The 11972-nt window shown below is 34.7% G+C and overlaps 1 protein-coding gene across 1 annotated transcript; it reads right to left on the bottom strand.

Annotated features, from left to right (window-relative positions):
• Window positions 1-10571: 10571 nt before the first annotated feature.
• LOC116900421 (olfactory receptor 4C11) lies at window positions 10572-11495 on the bottom strand. The gene has a single exon (XM_032902164.1). It carries the CDS (start codon window positions 11493-11495, stop codon window positions 10572-10574), a length of 924 nt encoding a protein of 307 aa, XP_032758055.1.
• Between the last annotated feature and the right edge of the window lie 477 nt (window positions 11496-11972).

Genomic DNA, 11972 nt, shown 5'->3' with positions numbered 1-11972 from the left:
TTAGGGGTATATTAGCAAGGTTACATTAGCAAGGTTATAGTTTAATCTTATTTAACTTATTTAAACTTATTAGCTAAGACCTTTGAATCAGAAGATTATGTCATGTATTCGAACTCTACCTGGGTCCAGAGGGTCAGGTGATTATCTTGGTCACTATATTCTGCAGTTTATCAAGAATGTTCCTGTTTCTCCCAAGGACTGTGGATAGGGAATGGAACATAGCCTAGAGTCAACCTAAAGTGATAAGGTACAACTTAACTTGCCCTAGTCTTGACTTGAAGTGGATGGGTGTAAGGCTGGCCAAAGTCTCTAGTGTCCTTCAGACTTAAACCCTCAAATATTTAATTCTGCTTCTTACCTTACATAACCACGTGACTGTGTTCGCTACCAGCTGGGTATGTACTGATGACTACAGGACATGCCTGATTAGACATTTATTTTAGGCTTTCTGAACTTGTACATTGTAAACAAAATAGATTAGGGGATTATTGACTCAAAAGGTGGGGGGAAGAGGGAAAAGAATTTATTGGGGGCTTTTTGCAATGTATTGCTGATTTTACAATCTCTTTTAATGAGATAATATATGATATCACTTTTGGAGGAAGCAGAATTGTAATTGGATAAATACAGACAGCATGAGCTATTCAGGGCTGCTTGTTTATGATTCATGGGATTGTATAGATGGTTTAACTGATGCTCATCTAAATTTGGTACCTGGTATTTATCGAGAAAATGGTCCATTTCCTCTAGATTTTCCAATTTTGTTGAATATAGGCTTTTGTAGTAGGATCTTATTTTTTTTTTAATTTCCTAAGATTTTGTTGTTTTGTCTCGCTTTTCATTTCTGATTTTGTAAATTTGGATACTCTCTCTGTGCCTCTGGCTAGTCTGGCTAAGGGTTTATCTATCTTGTTGATATTCTCAAAGAACCAGCTTTTAGTTCTGTTGATTCTTTGTATAGTCCTCTTTGTTTCAACTTGGTTGATTTCAGCCCCAAGTTTGACTATTTCTTGCCTTCTACTTCTCTTGGGTGCATTTTCTTCTTTTTGTTCTAGTGCTTTTAGGTGTGCTGTCAAGCTACTAATGTATGTATGCTCTTTCCTGTTTCTTTTTGGAGGCAGTCAGAGCTGTGAGTTTTCCTCTTAGCACGGCTTTAATTGTGTCCCATAAGTTTGGGTATGTTGTGCCTTCGTTTTCACTAAATTTTAAAACCACTTTAATATCTTTCTTTATTTCTTTCTTGACCAAGTTGTCATTGAGTAGAGCATTGTTCAAATTCCATGTATATGTGGGCTTTCTGTCCTTATTTTTGTTATTGAAGACCAGCTTTAGTTCTTGGTGATCTGATAGGATGCATGGGATTACTTCAATCTCCATGCACTTGTTGAGGCTTGTTTTGTGACTTATTCTATGCTCAATTTTGGAGAAGATACCATGAGGTGCTGAGAAGAAGGTATATTCTTTTGTTTTAGGATGAAATGTTCTATAAATATCTATTACGTCCATTTGGTTCATAACTTCTCTTATTTTCTCTATGTCTTTGTTTAATTTTGGTTTCCATGATCTGTCCGTTAATTAGAGTGGGTTGTTGAAATCTCCTACTATTATTGTGTGAGACACAATGTGTGCTTTGAGCTTTAGTAGGTTTCTTTTATGAATTTAGGTGCCTTTCATTTGGAGCATAGATATTAAAGATTGAGAGTTCATCTTGGTAGATTTTACCTTTGATGAATATAAAATGACCTTTTTTAAATCTTTTTTGGTAACTTTTGGTTAAAAGTCTATTTTATTCAATATTAGAATGGCTAGTCCAGCTTGTTTCTTCAGACCCTTTGCTTGGACATTTGTTTTCCAGTCCTTTACTCTAAGGTAGCATCTGTCTTTGTCTCTGAGGTGTGTTTCCTATATGCAACAAAATGCAGGCTCCTCTTTATGTATCCAGACTGTTAGTCTATGTTTTTTTTATTGGGGAATTAAGTCCATTGATGTTTAGAGACATTAGGAGTAGTGACTGTTGTTTCCTATTATTTTTGTTGTTAGAGGTGGAATTATGTTTGTGTGTTTCTCTTCTTTTGGTGTCATTACAAGGAGATTAATTTCTTGCTTTTTCTAGTGATGGAGTTTTCCATTTATTATTTTTTGTATGGCTGGATTTGTAGAAAGATATTGTGTTAATTTTGTTTTGTCATGGAATATCTTGGTATATTCATTTATGTTAGTTGAGAGTTTTGCTGGCTCTAGAAGCCTAGATAGGCATTTGTGTTCTCTTAGGGTATGACATCTACCAAGCATCTTTTGGCTTTCAAAGTCTCTGGTGAGATGGCTGGTATAATTCTGATAGGTCTGATTTTATATGTTACTTGACATTTTCCCTTACTGCTTTTAATATTCTTTCTTTGTTTTGTGTGTTTGGTGTTTGGACTATTATGTAGCAGGAATAATTTCTTTTCTGGTCCAATATATTTGGAGTTCTGAATGGTACTTGTATATTTATAGGGATCTCTTTCTTTAGGTTAGGGAAGTTTTCTTCTATAATTTTGTTGAAGATATTTACTGGCTTTTTAAGTTTGGAGTTTTCACTCTCTTCTATGCATATTATCCTTAGGTTTGATCTTTTCATTGTGTGTCCTGGATTTCCTGGACGTTTTGGGTTAGGACCTTTTTGCATTTTACCTGTCTTTGATGGTTGTGTTGATGATTTCTATGGTATCTTCTTCCCCTGAGATTCTCTTCGATATCTTGTATTCTGTTGGTGATGCTTGCATCTATGACTCCTGATCTATTTTTCTATCTCCAGGATTCTCTCCCTTTGTGCTTTCTTTACTGTTTCTATTTTTGTTTTTAAATCCTGGATGCTTTTGTTCAATTCCTTCTCTTGGTTTTTTTTGGTGGGGGAGGGGTTCCTGTAATTCTTTAAGAGATTTTTGTGTTTTCTCTTTAAGTGCTTCTTCTTGTTTTCTTGTGTTGTCCTGTATTTCTTTAAGGGAGTTATTTATGTCCTTCTTTAAGTCCTCTATTATCATAATGAGATGTGATATCAAATGCAAATCTTGCTTTTCCGATGTGTTTGGATATCCACTATTTGCTTTGGTGGGAGAACTGGGCTTTGATGATTCCAAGTAGTCTTGGTTTCTGTTGCTTAGATTCCTGAGCTTGCCTCTTACCATTAAGGTGTCTCTGGTGTTAACCTGTTTTGCTGTCTCTGATAGTGGCGTGACCCTCCTTTATACCTGTGTGTCTGCTCTCTTATTGACCAGTTCTCTTTCAGCTGGTTCTGGGAGCAGAAAACCACTCCTGGGTTTGTGTGACACAAAGCCTTCAAGCAGGTTGCTTGGTGCAGAAGAGTTCATTTTACCTCTGCTCACAGGTGTGTAGGTGCTCCTGGAGACTGTCTTTCAGTTCTTGGCTCAAGCAGAAACCGAAAGGTCCTGCCCCTGACTGCTCCTATATCCCTGTGCCCTGAGGGCACAGAGAACACTAGGCTCATTCCTCTTGTGACAATAATGTGAGCAGAAGTGTCAGTCTGCCCTGAGGTCTCAGGATTGTCTGCACTTCTGAAGGTCCAGCTTACTCGCCCATGGCATTTGGGTGTGGGAGCTGTGCTACTGGTTTAGTTCAGTACTGGGCACAGGCAGAGACCCTTGCATAAGAATTTCATGAAGTCATTGTTTTTAATGGCTGAGTAGCACTCTGTTGTTTAAATGTTACATATTTCTCGGATCTTTTCTTATTTTGCAGGACATTTGTGTTCTTTCCAGCTACTGCCTACTGTAAATAAGCTGCTGCGAATATAGTGGAGCGTGTGTCCTTATTATATGTTGGAGGAAATTTTGGGTATATACCAAAGACTTCTGTAGTTGGGTCCTCAGGAAGCAATATGTTCAAATTTCTGAGGAACTGAAATTTCCAGAATGATTTCCAGAGTAGTTGTACCAGCTTGAAATCCTACCAACAATGGAAGAGTGTTCCTTTTTCTCCACAGTTTTGCTAGCATCTGCTGTCACCTGAGTTTTTGAACTTAGCCTTTTTCACTAGTATGAGGTGGATTCTCAAGGTTATTTGGATTTGCACTTCCCTGATGACTAACGATAATGAACACTTCTTTAGGAGCTGATGTTCCTCAGTTAAGAATTCTGTTTTTTTTCCACTGTACCCATTTTTTTTAACAGGATTATTTGGTTCTCTGGAGTCTACCTTCTTGAGTTCTTTGTATATATTAGATATTAGCCCTTTATCTATAATATAGGATTGGTCAGGGCATTTTCCCAATCTGTTGGTTGTGGTTTAGTCCTACTGCAGTGTCCTTTGCCTTACAGAAGCTTTGTAATTTTATGAAGTTCCATTTGTAGCTACTTGATCTTAGAGAATAAACCATTGGTGTTCTGTTCAGGAAAATTTCCCCTGGCCTATAGGTTAGAGTCTCTTCTCCTCTGTCTATTCTATTAGTTTCAGTGTATCTTTTGTAGAGATCCTTGACACTTTTTTACTTGAGCTTTGTAAAAGGAGATAAGAATAGATCAATTTGCATTGTTCTAAATGCTGACCACCAGTTGAACCAGTACCATTTGTTGAAAATGCTGTTTTTATTCACTGGATGGTTTTAACAGAAACTGAGAAAATTAAAAAAAAATGTAGATCTTACTACAAAAACCTACATTCAACAAAACTGGAAAATTTGGATGAAATGAACAATTCTCTAGACAGGTACTGAGAACCAAAGTTAAATGAGGATCAAATAAATCTTCTAAATAGTCCCATCACTGCTAAAGTAATACTAACTGTAATTCAAAGTCTCTCAACCAAAAAAAAAAAAAAATTCAGGGCCAGATGTGTTTAGTGCAGAATTCTATTAGACTTTCAACGAAGACTTAATATCAATACTCTTCAGACTATTCCACAAAATACAAACAGAAGGAACACTACCCAATTCATTTTTAGAAACCACAATTATAACTTAACCACACAAAGACCCAACAATGAAAGAGAACTGCAGGTCAAACTACCTTATGAATATTGATGCAAAAATACTCAATAAAATTCTTACAAACCTAATCCAATAGCACATCAAAATGATCACAAACAATAATCAAGTAGGCTTCATCCCAGGGGATGCAGGTAAGGTTCAATGTATGATAATCCGTCAACATCATCCACTATATAAAATATCTCAAAGAAAAAAACCAAATGATCATCTCAATAGATACTAAGAAATCATTTGACAAGATTCAACACCTGTTCTTGGTAAAACTCTTTGAAAAAAACAGGAATTCAATCCCATAGCAAAACATAGTAAAAGCCATCTTCAGCAAATCAGTAGTCAAAATCAAACTAAATGGAGAGAAACTTGAAGCAATCCCACTAAAATCAGAGACTAGTCAAAGCTGTCCCCTCTCTACCAATGTATTCAATATAGTATTTTAAGTCCAAGTCACAGTAATTAAACAAAAAAAAGAGGTCAAAAGAATACAAATTTGAAAGGATGAAGTCAAAATTTCACTATTTGAAGATATGATAGTACACTTAAGTGACTCCAAAAGTTCTACAAAAGAACTCCTACAGCTGATAAACCACTTCAGCAATATGGCTATATACAAAATCAACTCAATCAAATCAGTAGATTTCCTATATTCAAAAGACAAACAGGTTGAGAAAGAAATTAGTGAAACAAGACCCTCACAATAGTCATAAATATTATTAAGTACCTTAGTGTGATTCTAACCAAGCAAGTGAAAGATCTGTATGACAAGAACTTCAAGTCTTTGAAGAAAGAAATTGAAGAAGATCTCAGAAGATGGAAAGACCTCTCATGCTCATGGATTGTCAGGATTAATATAGTAAAAATGGCCATTTTGCCAAAGGCAATCTACAGATTCAGTGCAATCCCCATCAAAATTCCAACTTAATTCTTCACAGAGTTAGAAAGAGCAATTTGCAAATTCATTTGGCATAACAAAAAACTCAAGATAGCCAAAACTATTCTCAAGAACAAAAGAACATTCACAGGAATCACCATCTCTCACCTCAAGTTGTATTACAGAGCAACGTGAGATAAAAACTATCTGGTATTGGTACAGAGACAGGCACATAGATCAATGAAATAGAAATGAAGACCCAGAAATGAACCCACAGACTTATGCTATGGCTCCTTATCTTTGACAAAGGTGCTAATCCAACAAATAATTTTATAGCTCTCTTTCTGACTTTGGTCAGAAAACTCATGAACTATCCCAGTAGATTTTATCCAGTTTTTACTAGCCACGAGAGCTCTCTCAACCAGAGAAAGTTTTTAGGACCGTAAGAAAAAAATGTATAGAACAGAGCAGAACAGAGAAAGACATAGTATCTCAGCAGGATCTAAGCTGTTAGCTTAGAATCAAGATTTGACATCAGGCAGTTTCTTTTCAGAGCTACCAAACACCCCTTCTGTCAGGAAGCTGGTCTGTGTCAGTAGTGGGTGTAGGTAGTGAAATCAATGTTAAATAATAGTTCAACAACTATTTTTAATTTCTGGTGTTCTATAACACATTAAGATGATAGCCACTCATGATACTTATATATTTCATGAAGGTTTTGAATTAAGGAACTATGAAGACTCTGAAACAAAAAATAAGGTATAAAACACTAATTATCATGACTCCATCCACTGATGCTATATATATATATATATATATATATATATATATATATATATATGTATGAAAATATCACACTAGGCTCTATTAAAATGCAGAATTTATATTTAACAAGTAAGAAAGAAATTCAAGAAAACATTTTCCTCATATTTACTTAGATAATTAATTTTAATTGTAATTCATTAGACAGTTATACAAAATTTTAGTTAACAGTTAAATTGAGAACTGCATCAGGTGGTTGCGTGTGTCTGAACTCTAGCAGTTCTTTATACATGTGCCTTCCATACCAGCTGTAATTGTGTGAAAACAATGTGAATCAGGCCTTTTTTGCAGTTATAATAAGATGGTATAAGGATAAAACATCTCGAAAACTAGTAGATTTTTGTAGAAGAAACATTGAAGACTAATATTTTCAATTTAATATTCATTCTAATTATAAGCGAGATCCTTTTTTTTGCATTCAGATGTTCATGTTTATAATATCTTATGCTCAATTTTCTTTTAACATTTTTGGGAGTCAATGAACTTTTCTTTTCTTTTTAATTAGATATATTTCTTTATTTACATTTCAAATGCTATTCCCTTTCCTAGTTTTCTGTCCATAAGACCCCATCCCTTTCCCCTTCCCTATATGGGTGTCCCCCCTCCCCATCTACTCCCACTTACCAACACCCCTCTGATATTCCCCTGCATGGGAGGGGGTGTCCAACCTTGGCAGGACCAAGGACTTCCCCTTCCATTAGTGCCCAAACAAGGCTATTCACTGCTACATGTGCAGTTGGAGCCCTGGGTCAGTCCATGAATAGTCTTTGGGTAGTGGAAGCTCTGGTTGGTTGGCATTGTTTTTTATGGGGTTGTAAGTTCCTTCAGCTCTTTCAATCCTTCCTCTAATTCCCCCAAAGGGCGTCCTGTTCTCAGTTCAGTGGTTTGCTGCTAGCATTCACCTCTGGATTTGACATGCTCCAATGTGTCTCTCAGGAGAGATCTTTACCCGGTCCCTTTCACCATACACTTTTTAGCTTCATCAATCTTATCTAGTTTTGGTGGCTGTATATACATGGCCTATATATGGGACAGGCTCTGAATAGCCGTTCCTTCGGTGAGATTCTTTGAGTTTCAAAAAATTATTCTGCTAATATATAACAAGAATTTTTTTAAAATATAGAATTTATTTCATTCTATTTTAAAAGCCCTATTTTATGATGAAAATATCACATTTAAGGTTTACATTTTAAAATTCATCATTGTGTTCAATCTTCTTTAACCCTCATGACAAATCAACAAAACAGGAAGTATCATCACTTATGATGAGAGTGAGTAACTAAGCTTAATTTTTCATATAATCTTCTAAAAGAAGAGTTAGAGTGGTTTGACCATTACTAGGATCTCTAACTACTGTTTAGAAAGTTGAGAAAATAACATCGTGTGTAGTTATGAAAGCTAAGAAAATAACATTGTGTGTAGTTATGAGAATTAAAGCCAGTACTCCATTCATCACAGAAAAGTGTTTTACAGCAGAGCCAGAGTATCATCCTAGACCATAGACTGATTATATTACACACCCACCTTAAACATAAAATAAGAGGAATTAACAATCATTACATCAACTCTTTAAATTTCTTGCATTTTTAGACTCTTTGAAAAATATTTTAAATGAATTAGCTTCTGATTTAAAATTATAAATTACTTCAGAACCTGTCTGCGACTGTACTGAGGGTAGATTCCTTGAAAGGCATATCAGTGGTGCTGGGCTTTGTCACAGATTAAAAAAAAAAAAAGATAAAACAAAATATCCTCTTAGTGTCTGGAACTCTATACCGAAACAATATTAGGTAATGCTTTTATTTTTCTATTTTTAGATTTTTTTTTTACTTGAAAACAATTTATATAGATAAACACCTTATTTTGAGTTAATATAAGTTAATCACAGATGCGATTTTTAATATGTCATTAGGCACAATGGACTACAAATTCCTAAAATACAAAGATAATTTATGGATGTTTCTGTTAATCATTGAAGTTTCACAATCACTCTAAAATTAGCCATCAGGTGGATATATTCTCAAATAATTCTAAATATAACATTTTACTTTATTGTTTTCAGTTTTCAATTAACAACGAATAACTTTGAAATTCAGCAGATTTTCTGACTCCCCTACCCCTACCACCACACACAGACTCTTACTCTATTTTCAAGTACTGATTTTTCTCCTTGCCTCTTTCTGATCTTTCATTGTACAGGTCCTATTTTCAGTTATTTTTGCCAGGACATGAGCATGTTTGTGTGTGTCTGGATGTATACTGATGTTTTATAACACTTTAAACAAACATGGACTTATATTTTCATTATTTATTATTTGCTTCCACCCCATGACAGGTATATCAAGTTTTGGCAACATGAAATAAATGAATGTAAAAACATCTTACACTGCTTTTTTAATTTGCTATTATGTCATTTTTTGTGGAAAACATTATTGGAATTAGAAACATATTTATATTGGTTAATGAGAAAGAAGAGTCAGATAAAAAAATCTGGCTTAATTCAGCTTGACTTGATGAAATTTAATACAACACATAAGCAATATTAAAAGTTCATTGCTAACAGAACTATGGTGCACAAAGTAATTTTCTATAAGTTTTGGTTATAGAGATTTTATTGGCAATTCTAGCCCAAATTCTTTATTGAAACAGAAGGAAAGGGGAATGTGTGCCACTTCCAGAGTAGTGGATTCTTTTCAACTTGATAAGAAGAAAAGGATGGTCGTTTATGAAGCCTGAGATGATTTCACTTCCTTTTCATCAAGTTTAGAATACCACAAGAATAGTATCTTGTTTGATGAAATTCTTTAAGGAGGAATGAGAGAAAGAATGGGGAATGCCCCCTTGACATCCTGGTTAGTCATTAACCCTGGTGACTGATTAGGAGGAACCCGAAGTCTTAATAGAAATGAACATGAAGAGAAGAAATAAATGGATACCTGTTTTATGGGAGTTTTACCAGATTTGATAAATATCATTCTTCTTATCAAATGGATATGTTTGTATGTGGTTATGGTATAATTTACAGGAAACATTGCCAAATTTAAACATTGAGGGGGAAAAAAGACCCAGTATAAAATTTGAGAAAAGGTACCAAGATATTACCAGAAAACAAATGGCTAAACCAAGCAACCAGAACCACCACTAACACTGCCACTACCTCCACCACCACCACCACCACCACCACCACCACCACCACCACCACCACCACCAACAACAACAACAACAACAACATCAACAACAGAACAGAAAAAACCTAATAGCTAAATTTTGTGAAAGAGTATGGCAACTTGTAAAAATTAGGGACTTACCAGCTTCGAAGGAATAATTTAATAGAAAGAATATTGTTTTATAAGTTTTATGAATTGACCTACACTATGTCTAGTAACGACACAAAAAACTATGCCTAGGAATTTTATAGGCATTGATCAGGAGTATATTTTAGTATATTTAATTATATCTTTTAATTGAGTAGATACTTAATGAGTTCTATTGTTTTGAATAAATACTCTTCCTATACAGCTAAATAAACCATGGATGAAAATCACAATTTGAATTTGAATACTTTTCTATTTTTCTAGCAATTGTTAATAATGCCTCCACGTATATTTTTGTGTTTTCTGGTTATCATGTACTAATCTTTTCAAATTGTCCCTTTCTTTTGTAGTGGCAGTGGTGCAGTATCTGTCAGATTATACTTAATTGATTTCAAGTTATTTGTTCATTCTCTATATAATTATTTCAATCCATATTTCTTAATTTATAATTGGGAAATTAAAGAGGAATTTAATTTTTGTCAATTTTTTTCCTTTTCAATCAGGAGTATTCGCAACTCAGAAAGCTTCATTTTTAATGTATATAGCTACAATATTCAGGTATGATCATATTTGGTATCTAGACTTATTCAGTAACAATTTTAAGGTGCCATAACTTTTTCATGGCATTTTTAACTTCTGCATTCCTTAATGTATATATAATTGGGTTAAGAAAGGGTGTTCCAATGGTATAAAATACTGCTACCATCTTGTCCATAGGAAAAGTAGTTGGTGGCCGTGCATATATAAATATGCAGGGCCCAAAAAATAAGATAACTACTATTATATGAGATGTGCAGGTAGAAAGTGCCTTTTTTCTCCCTTCTGCACTGTGGTTTCGTAGTGAGTGTAAGATCACAAAATATGAGATAATCAAAATTATAAAACTGCTCGAGCAAATTGCACCACTGTTAGACACTAACAACAGATTTATCATGTATGTGTCCATGCAGGCAAGTTTCAACAAGGGCTGTAAGTCACAGCAATAATGGTCAATCAGATTTGGCCCACAAAAGGGCAGTCTCAAAGCCAAAACAATCTGAGCAGTGGAATGTATAAAAGATCCTATCCAGGCAAGAATGATCAAGATAACACAGACCTGCCGGCTCATGATGACTGGGTAACGCAAAGGTTTACAGATGGCCACATAGCGGTCAACAGCCATGAGAATGAGGACAAAGATCTCCATGCACCCAAATAAATGGAGGGCAAAGACTTGTGTCATGCATTCATTGTAGGAAATGATGTTCTTTTTAGAGAGGGCATCGACAATGAGTCTTGGGGCTGTGGATGTTGAAAAGCAGGAATCAGCAAAGGACAAATAAAACAAGAAGAAGTACATGGGACTCCCAAGTGTCCGGCTGAACTTGATTGTCACAATAATAAGTGTATTCCCTACTACAGTCCCCATATAGAAAATTAAGAAGATTATGAACACCATTTTCTGTTTCAGGGGATCCTGTGTCAATCCTAGTAGTATAAACTCAGTGACAGTGCTATTCTGCTGCATTGTGTCAGTCCACGAGAGGAACTCACATGACAGAAAGAATCTGAAAAAGAGAAACAAAAGTATGGAATGAATGCTAAATTTGGAAGTTTAAGAAGATTGTCCCAGTAACTTATCACTTAGCATTCTTTTGGTTTAATTTATTCTGAAAATATCAGTTTAATGCTTACTAAATAGACTGAGCATTCAAATGATAAAAGAACCAATGATTTTGTGAAGTAATCATTACTTTTAGTAATGAAATTTGAGTAGGTAATTTTCTGAAAAAAGAATGTGCCTTGTTAGTATTATGAACGATCTGTTTATGTTTGATATGTTGACAACATTTAAAAATGTTTTCCATGTTTCCATGTTTTCATTGAGTTTGAATCACATACTGCACAAGAAGACACATGCTATATATTTTGAACACATGTAATGAGGATGAAAACTTAATACCTGCTAGTATTTAAGGTATTTTTTATCAGAAACACAGATGTG

The sequence above is a fragment of the Rattus rattus genome, chromosome 5, assembly GCF_011064425.1.
Source record: "Rattus rattus isolate New Zealand chromosome 5, Rrattus_CSIRO_v1, whole genome shotgun sequence".
Taxonomy (NCBI): domain Eukaryota; kingdom Metazoa; phylum Chordata; class Mammalia; order Rodentia; family Muridae; genus Rattus; species Rattus rattus.
The sequence above is the reverse complement of the archived record's forward strand: the minus strand, read 5'-3'. Positions and strand labels throughout refer to the sequence as shown.

Bases quoted from the DNA above. Each gene is read 5' to 3' on its own strand.
- LOC116900421 (XM_032902164.1), bottom strand. From the start codon at position 11,495: ATGCAGCAGAATAGCACTGTCACTGAGTTTATACTACTAGGATTGACA.